This window comes from Scomber japonicus, chromosome 9 (genome assembly GCF_027409825.1).
Source record: "Scomber japonicus isolate fScoJap1 chromosome 9, fScoJap1.pri, whole genome shotgun sequence".
NCBI classification, from domain to species: Eukaryota; Metazoa; Chordata; class Actinopteri; order Scombriformes; family Scombridae; genus Scomber; species Scomber japonicus.
Window position 1 is genome coordinate 21,399,224 of NC_070586.1, and position 19,382 is coordinate 21,418,605.

The 19,382-nt window shown below is 38.7% G+C and overlaps 2 protein-coding genes across 3 annotated transcripts; one reads left to right on the top strand and one right to left on the bottom strand.

Annotated features, from left to right (window-relative positions):
* Positions 1–3,001: 3,001 nt before the first annotated feature.
* On the top strand, positions 3,002–7,948 carry mat2ab (methionine adenosyltransferase II, alpha b). Of its 2 annotated transcripts, XM_053325903.1 has the most exons (9): positions 3,002–3,240; positions 3,945–4,022; positions 4,115–4,237; positions 4,351–4,463; positions 4,578–4,721; positions 4,810–5,028; positions 5,109–5,291; positions 5,401–5,534; positions 6,135–7,948. In XM_053325903.1, the coding sequence occupies exons 1-9, from the start codon at positions 3,147–3,149 to the stop codon at positions 6,235–6,237; spliced, it is 1,191 nt and encodes a 396-aa protein (XP_053181878.1). In that variant the 5' UTR covers positions 3,002–3,146; the 3' UTR covers positions 6,238–7,948. The 2 variants fall into 2 exon arrangements, with proteins under 2 accessions (XP_053181878.1, XP_053181879.1); XM_053325904.1 differs by having other exon boundaries at positions 5,401–7,948.
* A 9,112-nt stretch (positions 7,949–17,060) lies between these two features.
* On the bottom strand, positions 17,061–19,331 carry c9h2orf68 (chromosome 9 C2orf68 homolog). Its single transcript, XM_053325443.1, has 4 exons — positions 19,165–19,331; positions 18,208–18,323; positions 17,979–18,124; positions 17,061–17,874 (listed from the first exon to the last, which is right to left on the bottom strand). The coding sequence occupies exons 1-4, from the start codon at positions 19,272–19,274 to the stop codon at positions 17,752–17,754; spliced, it is 495 nt and encodes a 164-aa protein (XP_053181418.1). The 5' UTR covers positions 19,275–19,331; the 3' UTR covers positions 17,061–17,751.
* Between the last annotated feature and the right edge of the window lie 51 nt (positions 19,332–19,382).

Genomic DNA, 19,382 nt, shown 5'->3' on the forward strand with positions numbered 1-19,382 from the left:
ATAAAGGCAAAAAAGCCCAAAATAAATCTTAAAAAAAGGTGAGATTGAGAAAAGCATTGCACATGAAACAGTGATTATGGGTAAGGGTTTACATAGTAATTAAGAGCGATGGCATTAAAAACATGAATGCAATTCCCTGAGAGAATACAGTCTAAACTTCTAAAACCTTTGAGTAGGTGCAGGTGATATTTCCTTTAGCCAATCTCTATAAAGGTCATGCTGCAACAACACTACCCCACATGCATCATCTTGAATTATGTAAAAAAACTGAACTTCTAATGGTTATCAGTAACAGAGTGGATTTAGTAATCTTTGCACAGCCTATCAGCTTGTGGTGAGTTGGGATTGTTTAGAGAGGTTGTCGGTAGCTATTTTGGTCTTTCTGAACAAGCAGAGCGGTGCATCCTGTAGAAGGCAATAGCAGGTGCGTCTTGCATCATGCTTTTCCCCTCCGAAAAGAAAGTGTCCACCCTGCAAATTCACAGTGACAAATGACTGAACCACTCTGATGCAACACTGGTCAGGGATTGAATCTCTTGTCTTAGTGACACTAAACACCATGTGTCAAGTAATAATAATTAAATTGACTGGCTAAAATGGCACAGACTAACAACACAAATGATGCTGGTGAAGAGTCTTGTTTTTAGGGGAGGTTTGTTGGTTTTTAAAAAAAAAAACAAAATCAAATTTGCAAAACTGAATGTTTTTATTTTGGTGAATTCTCTTTAAGAGATACGAGATAAACAAGCACGGAAGGTAATGTTTGATGTTTGACCTTTTACTCTAGTGATATGAGCTACCGTGTGTCTGTGGAATAACTATCAGTACAGGGGATATTAATGTTAGCTTTATTCTTTATCTCACACGATAACGATAAAAAATACTGAACAGCCACTGCTATCTAACCTTCACAGTGGTTGGCAAATGACTTGGGTTTACAAACATTGCATGGTTAATATATTATATCTCCCCAGTCTAGTTTATGATGTAACACCTGGCTTTGATTGAAACATTACTGCTCCACACCTTCACAAATGCTGTGTCACTGTGACAGGCAATCTTTTATACTTTGCTAATACCTTTGGAAAAAGGATTATCAATATGGACTGAATATCAAATATTCATGATGACATGCAAAAAAGGCGTACATGAGCTGTGTTGATGAATCATTGGTCTGAGTCACAAACTTTGCAACTACAATCTATACCACTTCATGTACATCAGATTCTGGATGAATGTATCTTTGGCTATGATAAATATATGGAAATATTACCATTAAAACCAGTTCTTATAAGAGTGAATTCAGTGTTCATAAACTGAAACCCCCTTCGTTTAATTTGGCCTCCTCAAAAAACAGAAGGAATGGGCAAGAAAATCTCCTGCTTGTGAGCTAAAGCCTTGGTCTTATAGAGACATGAATTAAATCCATCTGCAGCCCACTAAAGAACAACATGTTCACAATCAGAGCTTTTGATTGTATTATACAACAGTGCCTGGAGGATAAGAGGAAGATAGGAGCTTTTTGAATAAAGTATAATGAAGTTATGCTGACAAATAATATCATCAACCTCTGCTCTGCTCTCCGCTGTCCAGCTCTCACTTTATTGTAAATGTATTTTAAGGTTTATCTGGTTGTTTCGCCAGGGAAATACATGTTCTGATGTTTTGTGATAGCTAACATGAATACAATCTACCAGATCAGTTATACCTGTGGGTGTTAATACTTAAGTCTAATAATTGTTTCTAGGATACACTTACTGTACTTGTTGTCTGATAAACAAGGGCTTATAATGAAATGCATCGCCCACAAACACAAGAAGAGTTTTCTATAAGATATCATAAAAATTAACAGTCATGCTTATTAGTTACTTACATTTGTAAAAAAAAAAACTTGGTCTGACATTTATTTTTCTATTAGGCATTAGGCTTGAAGTCTACACACAAAAAAGTTGTATATATATAAAAATATGTATACACACACACAGGAATCACATGATCTTAACATGTCTTAAATGTTCATGTTCTTATTTGCATAGTAAAGAGCCTTGGTCTGCCATGACTTCTTAAAAAAGTTATTTTATGTTATTGATGGTTAGAATAAAAATAAAAATAAAAAGTTTGTGTTTGAGAAATGGATGAGTGAAGGCATGCAACCCCCATGGTGTGTAGGCTGTTTGTGTCGACACTGTGGTAGATAAAGAAGAAAGTTATGATATAAAATCATGTTTTATATTCAGATTTAACCACTATATGACTCAAAACTGGTAGGCCTGTACATTGGATCTAACATAACAATAAAAAAAGATTTATTTATATAGTATCTTTCAAGCAAATCAAATGCAATTCTGCTAATGCTAATGTACACCAACATAATTTAAAAGTAAAAAGTGAATTCAATGAGACAACAATAAAAGATAGGTAGTTAAGATAATGAAAGGATTAGGGTTAGGGTTAGGGTAGAGATAATAATAATAAAACATCACACAAGCAATGAAAATATTATAATAATATACTACACAAAATAAGTAGATTACAATAGAACAGTAAAATGTTAATAAAACAAAACAGAATAACATGAACAAACTGCACTACATACTGGTAGTAGATAAAACAAGTTGATAATAATAAAACCATAAAATGATAAAAACACCCGGTTAAAGAGATATGGTGAAAGTAAAGAATGAGAAAAGGCTTTCCTAACATTTGCACAGCACACACCCTACACTGCAGTCCTTGTTGCAGGATGCGATATTTTGTTTCCTGGGATGGCGAAGTAATGACTTGCCTCTGGTATTCTTACCCTCACACCCCAACCAATCCAATCAATGACGGCAGCAAGTATTAGCCAATCAGAGGATTAGATGGGCGGGCCATGACGTCGCCGTCCTAGGAAAAAAATGTATCAACGCATAGTACGACAATATTCATAGGCTCGATGGTTGGGCCCGCCTCCTGTTACGTCAGCATGTCAGACTTGATAGGATAAATAGTGCAGCTCTGCGCCATGAGGCTGAAACCGGGGATCAATACACCGAGAGACCACAGCCGTAGGGACGACACAGAGAGATAATAACGCACAGTAAACGTGATATTTACTTTACACCATTTTTATTTTTTACATTTTACGCAAGTACTCGCCGTCAACGATGATGAACGGACAGATGAACGGGTTTCATAACTCCCTCATCGACGAGGACTGCTTCTTGTTCACCTCGGAGTCGGTCGGAGAAGGACACCCCGGTAAGACCAGCAGCACACCGGTCGCACATCCGGTTGTTTGAATAAATGAACAACTCTGATACGATTTTTCAACAACGTTTTTTTGTCCCCACGTACTGTAGCATGTAAGGTTTAATAAATGCAGAGGGGACACCGTGCAGAAGTGGTCTTTACGGCCTTCTTCGTGAGGGGGGCGACGATGGGCCGGTGTCAAGAGCACGCGCCACCAGCTAACAGTCGCTAGCTCACGTTAATCTTAATCAGATGGATTTTGTGTCCGGATCACCGACAGCAAACTACACTTGTGTCGGTATTAGACACTCGTCGGAAATCTTGGCCTATCATGGCTCTATGCTTATCACGTTGATTATTATTACGTTACGTTTTCCGTTCCCGACTGTTTTTGAACAGTAACAATGACACGGTAACATCACCCGTGAGCCTGCATAACCGCGTGATTTCTTTCATTGTGGCCTCTGTATGAATAAGTAGCTTCAAGGTTAGTTAGAAGTTTAGCATGTCTGCCTTCCGTTCCTCAGTTATCTGCGCGCGCTCCCCTCGTCTCACCACACGTGCAAATACTGAAATGGCGACTGCCGAGAGTCTCCGAGCCACTCCCACTGAGCAGGATCTCCTTAGCTCGTTTTGACCCGGTGGTTTGGTCTTGCTGCAGTCTGCTATCGGTGCAAGTAATGACGTGACATTGTTGCCGTTCTGTGTTTCAGACAAGATCTGCGATCAGATCAGCGATGCAGTCCTAGACGCACATCTCAAGCAGGATCCAGATGCCAAAGTTGCATGTGGTAAGTACATTTTTTTTGTTAACATTTCTCCATATTGATTTTGGCTCAAATCGCCTGTTTTTGATTTTGTTTGCTTGTCTTATCTTTTGCAGAGACTGTTGCCAAGACCGGCATGATCCTTTTGGCAGGTGAGGTGACATCTCATGCCACAGTGGACTACCAGAAAGTTGTTCGTGACACCATTCGTCAAATTGGATATGACGACTCCTCTAAAGGTGTGGCATGAATTTCTGCTTTTGTGATTTCCCTTTGAGTTGTCTCTGAAGCTTCAACTTTTATTACTGCTTATGAATGGTGTGTTAATCAGTTGATGCGTCCGTATGCACAGGCTTCGACTATAAGACCTGTAATGTGCTTGTGGCCTTGGAGCAGCAGTCTCCTGACATCGCTCAGGGCGTTCATGTCGACCGCAATGAGGAGGACATTGGAGCAGGTGACCAGGTCAGTTTGCCACATGTGTGCTGACGGTACAAAGTGCTGCTCATTGTTATCCTGAAATAACATCTATTTAAATAAACTTACACACTGAGTAACTGTCTCTTACTTACTCTACAGGGCTTGATGTTTGGATATGCCACTGATGAGACAGAGGAGAGTATGCCTCTGACAATTGTTCTTGCCCACAAGCTGAATGCTAAGTTGGCTGAGCTGCGACGCAACGGCACCCTTCCATGGCTCCGGCCAGACTCAAAGACACAGGTAGAGCTGCCAGATTGCCTGCTTTAAAATGTTATAAATGAATTCTTGTTATGGGGATTGCCTCATCTGTTTTCACCTTTTCGTGCAGGTTACTGTCCAGTACCGTCAGGACCGTGGCGCCATGCTTCCAGTGCGCGTGCACACAATTGTTATCTCTGTTCAACACGATGAGGACATTTGCCTGGAGGAGATGAGAGATGCCCTGAAAGAAAAGGTCATTAAGACGGTTGTTCCTTGCATCTACTTGGACGATGACACCATCTACCACCTGCAGCCTAGCGGGCGATTTGTTATTGGGGGCCCACAGGTAAGTGTCAGAGAGAGGGTCTGTCAGAAATGATGTAGCCTGAGTGTTGCATTCCTGTCTGACATATTCCTCTATTACAGGGTGATGCTGGCCTGACAGGGCGTAAAATTATCGTTGACACCTATGGAGGCTGGGGTGCCCATGGAGGTGGGGCCTTCTCTGGAAAAGATTACACAAAGGTGGACCGCTCCGCTGCTTATGCTGCACGCTGGGTGGCCAAGTCTCTGGTGAAAGCTGAGCTCTGCAAGAGGGTGTTAGTCCAGGTGAGTGTTACTACCCCAACCCATGTCTTCATTTTAGAGAACGAGGGTGCAAGAGGTTCCTGTCTGTTTTTGTACGCTTGATATAATACATGTATATGTGCTGTATTAGGTTTCCTATGCCATTGGAGTTGCCCATCCCCTCTCCATTTCAATCTTCCACTATGGGACATCCAACAAGAGTGAGAGAGAGCTGCTTGACATTGTGAAGAAGAACTTTGATCTCCGCCCTGGAGTCATTGTCAGGTAATGTGTGGCCTCTGAAGCCACCTGCTACTCACTGACAGAGCAACTCCTGGCTCCGTCTGTTTCCCATGTCTCTTCTTGTCTTTTCTTTTTTTAGTTGCCCTTTCAAGGATTTAGTTTAGTCTATAAATGTATTGTGATAGAAAGCTTTGAGTTTGCCACATCTTTATTTAATTACATAGCTTAGTAATAAAAGTTGCACATGTGGGCATTAGTCGGGGCAAAGATCTCATTTATTAGGGCAGATGTTTACATTTGGCATAATGAAGCCTCGTAGCTCATAGTTAGCTCAAGTTTCTTTTTTTTTTTTTTTAATTTTTTATAAATTTGAGTGTGGTTTCTGAAGCTGCAGTCAGCCTACTGCTCAAGGATGAGTTTGGTTGGCAGGGTAAGTGTTGAAGTGTCATGTGGTGGTTTTGTTTTTTTTCCTTCACCAGCAGGTCTAACAAACCTGATATTTTTTTGTTGTTGTTGTTGGTGGTGGTGGCTCTTGACACTGTCCACTGGCTAATGTCAGTGTTATACCTGTGTGAGTATGAATGCATGCATCTAAGCTCACTGGCTGTTACTGCTGCTAAATGTGTTGATTATGTATTCCAGGGAGCTGGATCTGAAGAAGCCCTTGTATCAGAGGACCGCGGCCTATGGCCACTTTGGCCGAGACTCCTTCCCATGGGAGGTGCCCAAAAAACTCAAATACTAAACCTGTTAAGCTTTTCCCCCCAGGCTTGTTGGTGTATACTACAGAGAAGCCTCCAAGTTCCGGGGGGTGAAATGCCCTTATCTCTTTAATAATGGTACCATTTTACACATGACTCCATCCCTCCTCCCTCACTCCACCTCCCTCCTCTTGTCTGTCTTTCTGCTGGTTACATTATCATACTGGGTCTCAGAAACGTGGATGTTTTTTTATTTTTTTTTAAGAACTGGATGGGTTCCATGAACTCATGCACCATAGTGCTTCATGTTTTCCCACGTTTTGACGTTCCCTTGCTTCCTGTTGTGATAGTCCCTGGATAGCTGTGGTTCGGTTGTTCTTTTGGCATTCCACACTTGGTAAATTTAGTCAGTTTTCTATTTAGTGTCATAGTGGCAGCATATTAGGTGATATGCGTTAACCCTCTTAATTTACTGGTGCTACTGATGTAAGGAGTCTGCGCAACATCTAAAAATTTGCAAGTCCATTTTAGAAGCAAAAGCTGACATTGGAGGATCCTCTGATCTTGCAAAACAAGTTAAGCTTCTTGGTAAACATTCCCCTTTGTCAGTCTGGTATAATTATTCCTTGACCCAGTGTTCTGTATCCCATTTTTGTTAGCTTTATACCCTCGTCTTTGTGGAGGATGCTAGAATGGCACAATTAAAATTCAAGGGTTGTTGCTGTTTTCACTAAAAAATGCTATGCATTGCAGGCTAAGGGGCAAGTCAAATCCTAATTATTCAAGCTCTCAAATGAGCGTAAAGCCTCAGATGCCCCTGCAGACCTTTGCTGTTTTCTGACGTAATACAGAAAAGTCAGAAGCTGCTATGTCACTGCTCTGGTCTGCAGAGGTATTGGTAATACTTGATGATGGAGAATTGGATTGTTTGTGCATTGAAATTCAATTTTTAAATGAGTCCTTTTTTAAAGAAAAAATGTAGATTCACTTGCTTTTTTATGGTTTGAAGTGACTAAAGGCCCTTGTACTCCATAAGAATATTGATGTCAGGTGTAGCTACAGAGAAACCTGGTTCCCATCTTTATCCTTACAGGAGTTTGTTCTTTGCCACAGTCTTATTGGCTAGATGTCAAACCTCAATACTATTTATTTGTTCTCTGAAACGCAGCGTGGATACAGAGAAGCTGAAGTTTCAGATGGCAGCTTTAAACATACTTGGTTATTGAATCTTGAATTCCTTTTTGACTTGATCATTTTTCAGTGTTTTGGCTTGAGGCTCCAGAGTGTTGTACAGAAAAGCTTTGGTCCGCCTCAATGAGAAAGTGTCACTGGCTAATGTTACAATTTTACAACCTTTTTTTTATTGGACGGTAGATATCATTTTTTAGATGGGTTGGTTGTGAAATCCCATTTTAAAATGTCTGCAATTCTTTGACTCTTACCTGTCCTCATAAATGGGATGGCAACGTTGGTTGGTGTAGTACAGAGAAACCAGCCTTGTTTACATAGCCATCCCATGTGTTGGATTGAGGTTTGGAGTTAAGGTTTTGTTCCCTTTTTACCACTCAGAGGTCATCCCGTTGGTTACAGTAAGTGTAAGAGTGCCTTTTCTATTTCCTCTGCTCCCATTTCCTTTTCTTCCCTCCCTCCAACATGCGTTCAACTTCCACAGGAACAAGTAGCTCATACTGTATAATGCTTCATGTTTAGATTGAGTTGCTTCCTTATGGTCTGTAATAAACAAGTCCCTTCAAATTTGCCGTCTCAATGTCCTTATATGATCACTGCATGCTCACATAGTAGAATATAGTGGTTAATTTAAGAAACTTATCACCGTGAGGAAGTATGATTTGTAAATTCACTCACAACTGCTCACTGTTTAATTTAAGAGACTTTTTATTTATGCAATCCTTCATCCTTATAAGCACCAGCTTACACAGCGGTGAATAAAGTGCAATTTCTAAGTTTTAAAGCTCCCATTGTGTTATCAAGGTTTCTGCTTTATAGAGTCACCTCTTCTTAAAGGTTTCAGTCCCATTGTGTTACCAATAGATATTAACCTTCTATTACCAAGTTTACACAGAGCATTAATTTCTTATTAGTTATTTATTATGCCTGAAGGCGTTGTTGAGGAAATGTTAATAAAAAAAATTGTCCCCACCCACATCCTGCTTGGTTTAATAATGATGTTGATATAACAGGCTGTGCCGTCCTTTTTGTTCAGTTTAGTATTAGGTTTTAATTTTTAGCAGGGTAACTAATAATTATGAGAAAGTTACCAATGGCATTTGCAAAGAGGGACCTATCCCCAGTTTACTTTGTAGCCACATTGTCTGGTACCTCAACTTAACTTATGGTATTCAAGCAAAATCAAAGGCCGTCTAAAAACCAAAATTCAAAACATTAAATTCTTTACTCTGCGCTTGCATTTGTCTTTTTCTAAACCAAACTTGAAGTAGAAGAGGCACCAATACATTATTTTGCTCTGAAAAAATACAATGCTAGCCTCCATGATAATCATTTATTTAAAATCCAAAACACAGGAAATCCCCCGTTCCCAGGTCACCATCTTTCCATGACGGCAGTAATAAAAATATGAACAGTCTGAGATGTCTTCACATATTAGCCTATGAAATGTATGGTTTACAAATTCCAAAACTGAACATTTCATGAGGTTGAGATATTTCATCATGCACTATGTGCCGGTCTGTGATATATTAACTGAGACATAACCCTTATTTGTGCACAGTTTTACATTGATTATTTTAGTCACTAATTAGGCCTTTTGTGTCTTCCCAGAGGGAAACATTTGAAAGCAGGTTACAGGGTTCAAAGTGGTGCATGCATTTTTCTCCTTGATCTGGTGCGGTCCTGACCGCAGAGTTTGACCCTAAGCCAGTCCCCATTCTTACTGGCCTATTTTAGTTACATGTACTGAATGAAAAGGTCAGTAGTCTTTTAGTGTGACAGATATAATAGCTCTTTGATATTAATGACATAACCAGCTGGTTTTGCTTTTGAAGCAGGTAAAACCAGTGTTGGCTTTTCCTGTTTGTAGTTTTATAGTAGTTATTGTGAAAGCTTAGGTTGTTGTCCTTAGTTAAGCTCTTATTGACTTTTCATAGCAAGCAGCTTGGTTTACTGTTTGTAGAGACAAACATAAATATTACTAGACAAACATGAATATTACTAGACAACATGTAATATATGTTATCTGTTGTAAATGATAAAATTACAGGCAAAATCTATGAGAACAAATCACCCATGGAGTTAGGTCTACATGAATGCTTGTTTTCAATGGTGTGTGGGGGTTTTTTCTTAGTTGTAGCCTGAGCAGTGGCACAGCAACTAGACATTTGGACACATTAGTAGGAAAAGCACAGGTGTAAAATATGGCTGTATTACATTGAACTGCTTCAGTTTCAGAGTGCCTGTATACATACTGGATCACTGTCACACTTCTGTGGTTTACTGGGACAGTTGAATACAACAGAGCCATCATCAGTGTATTTAGTGACAGTTGTGCTTTTCTTCTTTTGAGAAGCATAATCTCTGTGTGAAATTAGTTTTATTTTTGCCAAAGTGCATGTGTCATTGTCTGTTTCGTTTTTTTCCCAGTATTAATGCACCACATTAATACTGGAAAATATGATTATAAACAGTATATAACATGTAATTAGGACAGGATGTAGTAGTGTGGTTTCATATTAATGTATATTATGCAAATAAATGGGACTGAAATCTCTGTGTCTACCACGTAGGGCTGCAATTACCCATATAATAAAAAGAGAAAAATTCATTATTACCACTCATATTATAATTATCAACACGTATCTTTACTTCAACATCCACCCTTTTGAAACAGGAAGGACAACAATCAGAATGAGCAACCTGTTCACGGTAAATGATTCAGCTTTTATGCAAACGGCATTGCCTAAAGGGAGGAGCTCATTTCTGCTCTTTGTGCAACACAAAGCTTTTGAAACAAACATTGGTCACAAGTTTGAGCATATTCGATATAACCTTTTGCTTACTTGAATTTATTTCAAGTAACGTACCAAATTAGTGATATTGCAAGAATGCACAGAAATTTCAAACAGTAAAAACATTATTAACATATGGTTTGTGCATCAATTATTTTGTCAAATCCATAGTGTTTTATGCCTGAGTCACTGAGCATGACATAAAAGTGTCCTTTAATCACAGGTTAAAAAATGCTTTAAAGAAAAGCATCACTCCGTTCAAAAGGAACCTATTTCAAGGAAAGACTCAAAAGTAACAGTCAATAAACTTAACAGTATTTGCAAGCGAACCATCAGATGCAACAGCTTGCTAGAACACACTGGATGGCCTCATACTGTAGAGAGGGTAAACTATGCTGGTGAAACTATTTGCTATTATGTCATTTAGTCTCAGCACTGAATCTTTTCACTTAACTCTTCCTTCAGCTTCCACCTTTTCTCAGCTCTGCAGCACAGAGTTTACTATTAGCACAGGCACGACTGGATTCTTCAGTAACCTTTGTCAAACATATAAGGACTTCACATGTATATGACATACATGAATTGATAGCAGTTCTCAGACACAACAAGACCTCTGTGACTCTTTGGGTTTATGCACGTCAGCCTGCACATTTGGCTCTTCGCAATTGTAAACAAAGCAAAAAGGATCTTGGAGTCCTTGGTGTTGGTGAAAGAAAACAAGCATGTAACAAGACACTATGATTGTCACTTAAGATACAGGAAATAGAGCAAGTGTCATGGGGAGATCAAGTGGTTTCTCCAGTTTGTCAGCATGCTACCACCACATAAATGAAGTGTACACCCAATGCTTGACAGACACCAATATTAAACATGAAAAAAAACACAAATTAAAAGATTATATATGTTCTTAAGTATACAGTATATACAGTATTATACTTGAGCTCAATTTGACACATTAAAATTTGCTACAGCAAAGTGTAATTGCATCATAATACATTTAGGCAGTCCATGTTCCAGGTTCTGTGAATACAGTCAGTTAAGGCTCTGTTTTTCCCAACACAGACTAATCCTATTTTTATTGTATGTATGTAAGTTTGCCCTTGATTCAAACTTTTTGAAGGTTTGTATATCAGTAATTGTACAAACAATTGTGATTTTTATATTTCAAATAAATTCTCATAAATGTTTTCCTTATAAAATCCCATTTCATTACTATACTGTTATAATATCAATTAATAAAATGTAATGATAGCTAACAGTTATAGAAACACTAAAGTCATAGATAAAATAGACACGTGGTCATAAGGCTTAGAGTTTTGATAAACATTTTGTATTTTGTTTTTTTGATTGTAAAGTGAGAAAGAGAAAGCAAATATGAAAAGCCACTCTCTCAGTATTATATGTGTGTGTGACCATCATGTATTCAGAATTGTCCTTTGAGAAAGCGTCTTCACAAAGTTGCAAAAAGACAAGGCCACTAATCTGTGAGTGGTAACAGAGGAGGACATAATAGAGTTGCAGTGTGCTTTGACTGCATGGTAATGTGGGGTCACAAGGTCAGCACAGTAGATTAGGAAATTCTGAGAAACTGCAGTTTATTTACAATTTATTTGCTCAGTTGCATACTAAGAAAAAGTTTGAGCTGAGCAGTAACATTTTTGGGTAAATGCCAGCAGCACAATATTGTTATCAGTCTCCCCCTCCTCTTTACTCAGCTGTTCTCGTGAGAAAAAAACACAAAAAACATATTGTAATATAGTCATTTGAAATGCATTGATTAAGTTGACTGCTGTGAGACTCTGGGACTTTTTTTGGCATTGTGGGATTTTTGTCTGCAGGCCAATTTAAAAAACTGATTCCTTTCATTTAAACTGTCCCACAAATTTGACAAGAAAAAGAGACAGAAATGTAAGACTAAATCCACACGTCTATAAGATAGTTTACTCAGCATAATACTCTGCCCTACATAAACAAATCCAGCAGCTCATTCAAAGTACCTCTGTTTGTTCTTATAACAAAGAGTATGTTGAACTTAACCCCAAGACACACTTCTGCCATGTTTGTACAATATTTAAATTGTGGGTAAATACTGATCTTAAACTGCTTTAATTGTTCAAATTGCATTTACTAGTGAAGATGTGTTTTCAGTAGCAACTTTGAATTGCATTCAAGAACATATTATTAAACATCTTATTAAAATGACGTAAAAAAGTCCGCCTCTGCAGTAATAAATTCATCATAGACAGTAAATGCAAACACAGACCAGGATGAACTAATTACAAGAGAACTGAAGGTTTGTACAGTGAAAATAATATAGTACAATAATAACACAACTTTATAGTTATTTAGACCGTGTGTGTTTGAGGAGCCCCAGAGGAACACTTTGAAGTTGATCATATGTTCTTCAGGCTGCCTGTGCTGTAAGTCTGCAAGTGTTAAATTTAAAAAAAAGATAAAATCTATTCCACTGTAGAGAAAGCTTGAAACACGTGAATGTGAATATTCAAGAATTTCAGTGAATTCCCAGTTCTGAAAACCGGATGTCAGTTAGTTATGAAATATCCAATAAGACAAGTTTGGGCAGGTCTCACTAGACAGGGCCGAAGGGTATAACAAAAATAGTTGTGTTAAGTAAGTGACATAAGTAAGTGTTAAGCAATGATAAAATTAAGTAAACATTATATGGTACAGTGACCTGTTCCTGTTCCTGGTATCAAATTTCTCTAAATTGGTCCTAGATTTGAAAACTTGCTTTATATGAGTACAGATTCATGTCTTGTTTCCTGCAATGCTTCCATGCTGTATGTTTATTTCAACTGCTGATTGAAACTCAATCAGAGGTTTTAGCACCAAATCCCTTTTCTAGAGGACCTCCCAGGCCTTTGCTGAAATAATCCACTGAGCCTTTTCACTATAATTACCTTTGTTGCTGTGCCACAGAAATCCTGTCAGCTTTTTATAATGAATGAGCGGATTTTGTGGTCTGCACACGTGACTGTTACAAGCATATAAGCAAGAACAGTTTGTGTTAATAAAAGAGATTAGCAATTAAATATACTTCTGCTTGCCATGGTAACACTAAGCACTTGGATAGGATGTCATGTACCTAATGAGGATTGATTGAGAGAATTATTTGGAAGGAGGCAGCCATTTGTCCTTATATTGTTAGACATACATAGAACGATCTGGTGAACAGTGTGACTTTATATTATTATGTAATCATTGTCATATGCTTCGAGTCTTGTGCATAAACATGAATCATTTTTTTAAGTTGTGTTGAATTTCAAACTGTAAGATCTACTCACTAAGATCTGTCTCTGCCCAGTGCCCTCTGAAAGTATTCTGTGTCCAGATGACCCTTGACTGCAAAGGTCAGCATTATATAATCTTTAAGAAACTTTTCCTGCAGGAAATACATTGCTGACATTTTTATTTCCCTTAATTTATAACTGGAAATGTTTCACATTTTAAGGTCTCTTTTCTTGGAAAGTTGTCCTGGCACTTTTACAAATGACGTCACTACAGTTACAGTATATCAGGGTATCAGTGGTATTCATTCTCAAGTAACATCATCAAATTCAGACTTCAAACTCTGTCTGCGGTTTAGCTACAGCAGCTGTGCACCTTGGCTCAGTCAGACTTCTATATTTAACTGTAAATGGTAGTGGGTAATACAGGGGGTTACAGTGTCCCCACAGCCTTGAATGGGCAAGATTGCACGTGCATTGCATGTGCATCACAGCATTGATGAAGGCTGTTGCAGCTGAAACACTTTATTAATAAAGGTCTAGAACATTGTCCCTCAAGAACCACACTATGCTGAATTTGTGAGTTAATGACAAAGCCTTAAACTTTTACCGAGTGATAAATCAGTGTAATAAACTTGCTTGCTCTTATCTTTCTCTATAAAAGACAGAGGTCATAAGGTGCCACCTGCATCCAGCTCAGACATAAGACAAAACAAAATAGCATGGGCACCAATGCATAATATGACGTTGAAACCAAACACTGACTGAAAGATAAGGTCTTGTGGTGCCCTTAGTTTCCTCACAGTCAGAACACTTAAGGAGCAGAGCAGTGCACAGAGTTGTTACAGTGAGAAGGGCAACCTCAGGTCAGGGGGATTTCTCAAAAGGCTTGGGTAACAGCTGATGCAATATTTGTCAGAGCTTGCTGTTGCTCTACTGTACTTTAGTAGGAAAGTGAAATCAAAACCACCTGTAGCATCTTTACCCATATATTGTACTTGTGATGAACTGCTTCGCTCTCAAAAGTCAACATTGGAAGGAAACACGCGCGTCTTACAGCAAATCTTCCACATTATAATGCAATATACATGGGATTATTGGTTTTATGTATCTTGTCATGCAATAAAACAGCATTAACTGTCTTTGAGTTTAGAGTACTCTGCCAGGACTTGTAATTGTGTTGTTTGTGCATTTGTATCATGTGAATTGGGTGCGGTGAACTGTTTTTGCATTTGATTCCACCGTGGAATCATACCTGAGTCATTTCCAGACTCAGTTATGTAATCATCTTTTCAGTTGTTCTGGAGATTTCCCAGAGATTGCATCTTAACTGTTATTAAAGTGACATTTGTCATTGTGCCCAACCCAAACCAAATTCTACGGTATATTATATAACATGTTTTGCTTCATTTTACCCAGAAATGGTTAATGAATGACGTGAACCACTTGGTCAGAAACCAAAGTGTGAGGGAGACAGGTTGATCCTATTGTGAGCTCTAAAATCTTTTGTCACACAGGATTATTGTGACCATATTAATGCAGGTTATTTCATTATAAGCACATTTAAAAAAAACATGAAAAACAAGCAAATGCAAAGTAAGGCAAATCTAAAGACAACACAGAATGGGGCAAGAGGCCTGGACACTCACAGCCTTTTTAACATGACCAAATAAAACAGTGTGTAAGTAAATATTACAAATAAATACATTAAACAAGATGGGCAAATAGAAAGAGAGTGGTAAAGCAAGCATATTGTGTGTTGAACAAGCAACTTTGTTTGCAATGTAACTGTTTAAAAGGACAACATTGTCTGTGTATTTAGTCCTAAAGGAGAGATTAAGGGAGCTGAATGGCCAGTTGCACTTTAAAAGGTTTTGTAAGGACAATGGAAGATATGCAGTGTGTCTGAGCATCTATTGATTGCAACTACAGATTGATTAAAAAGAGGTTTGGTAATACTCAAATCTTGTGAATTGCATAACTGCCAGCCTGCGAGTCACAACAGGTACTTCCGTTGATTTCATATAGTCATGCTTGCAAAACATTTGACAGGTGTTTCTCTGAGGTAAATGGTTATAGCTGAAGCTTTATATAATATGTTCATGTAAAGCTACAGTGAGGGGGAAGGTATAATGGTGTGAGTTGTGATTGGGTAATTTCTAGCCAATTGAGAAATAGTGAAACTGGAGATAATGTGGTGAGAAGCAGAGTAGGTGACACAGGAATGTGTCTCCCCTCTCATAGCTTCAGTCACATGCTGACAGAGGAATGAGAAGTTAGCTGGAGGACAGTCTAAAGGGGAGTGTCTCTGCTCTGCCAATAGCAATGCAGGGCCTGTTCCTCCTTGACAAAGTTTTGTGTAACACTGTGGAGACTTGGCATGTGGTGTGCGGATGAAGTTTGCATATTTTCATGTATTAATGAAAACAAAGAATTAATCTGCTGTTGCTTAGTGGATCAGCAGCTTGTTTGCACAAATGTTGGTTTAGTTTAGTTTTTTTCCACAGTCAGGTTGTGGTAGTATAACATTTTGTTTTCTTTGCAGCATAAGGCTGGAAAAAACTGTCTGTGGCTTATTTGTTTGTTGAAACAATAGCAACCTCATCCTTGAGTGCTAGTAGAAGAATCTATGCTGTCCCTTGATCTCTCTTTCTGTGTTTCTGAGCAGTTCAGTCAGTGTTTGTGATCAACAGATATTTATTTTCTTTGCTGCAGTCTTTCTGTAGATGACAGTAATCATGTATTTAAATGTTGAGATTTTATCTGGAGAGGTTTAGCCACTGGCAGGGTCTAACTTGTCAGGTCATTCCCATATGGGAAAGCAGGGTAGAAGATCATAAAAAGGTATAAAACAGCTAATCTCAAAGGGAGTCATTATCAACACCCGACAGATGAGATCATTCTGTGATACTGGAACATAAAAGAAGTTGTAAAATTTCACTTTGCTTTGTCACACAAGATCATGTTCCAACACTGCAAACAAATGTCATGTCAATGTTTTTGTTGTGGTGCTTACCTGCATGGTCAGCTTGCCCTGGATTACAACACATGACACAAGCTTCTTCTCTACTGTATTAACATGTGGAGTCCATGAACTCTAGTTGAACAGCACCCAGTTTTACACACTTGTGACACTGCACGTTCATTTAAGTGATCGATTTTGAGTACAAAGTGGTTCAATTTTAAGAAATGTTGCTTTGAAGAAAAATGTGTGAAATTTTAGAATGATTGAAAAACACTGTTAATAAGTTGTATTATGGAAATGTCATTTGTCTTTAAAATGACCATGAACTGTTCTACATGATGCGCTTAAGGGAAAAATCTGATTTGACCTTTGAAGACAAATGTAGCACATGGAAAAGAGGAGCAGATGGGCCTGCAGAGTTGAAACGCTGATTCATACTGCCACCTGCTGAAGACATGATGTAAAACACTTGTAGCAGTATTCACATGTTCTGCAATTTATGTATTCCAAACTATCCATTGTTCAAGATAGAACTGATTATAGAGAGTGAACTTGCTGACTTGTAATTTTCACCCCACAGATTTTTGGCGTTATCCAATCTATCAAGAAACTAATAAAAGGCTGTTCAATTCCATAAGCACACACACCCAGACACATTTTACAGTATAACTGGCTTTTATGAATATGCCATTTTATGTGTAAATAGTTTGTGTCCTCAGAAAATATTACAGTATCAAAAATAAAAAGTAACCAAAAATAAATTACAATACCGAGGTGCTGAAACACAAAACAACTCAACATGACACTGAATTCTCACATTTCTAAACAGGTGTTTACCGACAGATCTGTGTCCTGTTCACAGCACTTTCCCAAAAAGTTTCAATCTTGTTTATAAAAAAACAGATCTTTGTAAACACAAGCAACACAGGACATGTTCGTTAGCAGACAAATATTAACAGTGCTCCCTGTCAAATAGTGCCAACTTAAAACATTTCAACTGTTAGAAAGCAACATCATTTTACAGGTCCAGTCATCTTGAAGGAGTATAACGTGTCCCTAAAGACATGAATCTGGACATGAGGTAACAGTCCAATGTGAGCAAAATGTAGTAAACATGAACACCACGCCTGACCATACTGTCCATTACAAGTGCTGTCTCTGTGCAGACTCCACTTGAGTGTGGGATATTACACTGAGTCTCTGCTGACCTTCACTGTACAGGATCCTGGAGTTCTTTGTTATGCCCCGAACACTGTCCACAGTGCCGATGCTTATCAGGAGCACAGAACTATAAATTAAGTATTGCTCCACAGGTTTTTTCCTGCAGCCATTACGTCATCATCTAATGTATGAAATTAGAACTCAGCGTTTGTCTCGTCTTTTGTCCATTTCCTTTTGTATCCGGGCCTCTAGAACTGTCCTCATGGCTGAATCCAACATGTTCTTCTCTGCGACACGTTCTACTACCTTCCCAGGCTTATCCTCCTTTAGAGACAGAGAGAAATGAAGATGTACAAAAAGCCAGCTGAGTAAAATAAACATTAGTGCAATAACAATGAGACACATCGACAGAAGGGACGTGCATTGACCTTGTGCACAAGGAAGGATGTAATGGTACCAGAGTCCGCCTGATAGTCAAGCCAGAAGAGTTCAGTTCCTTGGGTCTCCGTCTCTGTACTTGACCCGCTCTCATTCCACTCCTCAGCCTCAGCACTGGTCCCTGGCTCCGAACCATCTAGAAAATGAGCATAGTGAGGTTTGAACACACCGAGGACTTACTGTAAGTGACAAAAAGATAACAAAGAGCACCAATCTTACGCCTTCGTCGAGGATGGTACACTTGGATGTCTGGTCGACGGGGACGTCTAGGGGTTGTGGTGTGCCTCCGTCGCTGAAGCTCTTTGGCTTGCTTCACTTCTTTATCATAGTCGTCTCTTGAAGAGACAGTGAACAAACACTTTGTTATAGCATGAAAAATGTATGATATACGGCATACTTTTCAAAATATACAGCTAGCGCACCATCAGTCTGACTACAGTATATATTCAAGTGTACAATTTAACTTTATGTCAGTATATTCTTTTACTTGCACATATTACAATGCAACTGATCGCACATAATTCAGAAAAGGATTGTGTGAGTAATTTAATTATAGAATTTGCCTGTATATACTTGTCATCTATTTCAGAAGCAGACATAAATATTAGCTTTTTGACATTGTCAAATACACACTTTCTCATTCAAGTGAATGTGAAATGTGTCCAAACTGTTGACTGGTACTGTATATTTGTCCCATCATAAAACTGTGTCAATGGTGAGCAACACTGATTAATATTTTTGTAGAGGTTCTACATGAATACTCCTTAAGATTTGACAGAACTACAACTAAAGGTAAAGCAGCACAAAGCGAGCTAATTGTACTGATAAAAGTTTGTACATCACAATATCTAACGGAGGTTCATCTGTCATTTAAAGCTGCATCACCACCACACTGCTTCTCCCGCTACAATAATAAACACTTAAATATGTTGTTACACCCACTGTGTCCAAAACCAAAGACAACTTCGGCCTGTGCGACCTGTCCTTTGAATTTAACTTTGTGCTTAACAGCAGATGTCTTAAATAGTATGTGCCCAACTAATTTACTTCGCTTGACCACCTGACTAACTTCTATGTAACATTTGCGGCTGCAGCTGCAGATATTGTGGCTGGATATCGTGGAGCAGCTGTGCTAACAGCTCAGCTAACAGTTACTAGCATTATCTGGTAAATTACCTAGCGATCTGGTTCCTCCGGATATGGTGCAGGAAGCCGTGGCTCATATCCAAACGGCCCGAACGTTTGTATTTCAGCTCATGCTCTTCATCGTCTCTTAAAATGTCCATTTCTACCGATTCTGTTCCAACACGGTGACAGCATTTATGTGCTAATCATGCTAACGGTCTCACAGGTCTGAGTGACAAAAAGCTACATAGCTAACTAGTTGCTGATAA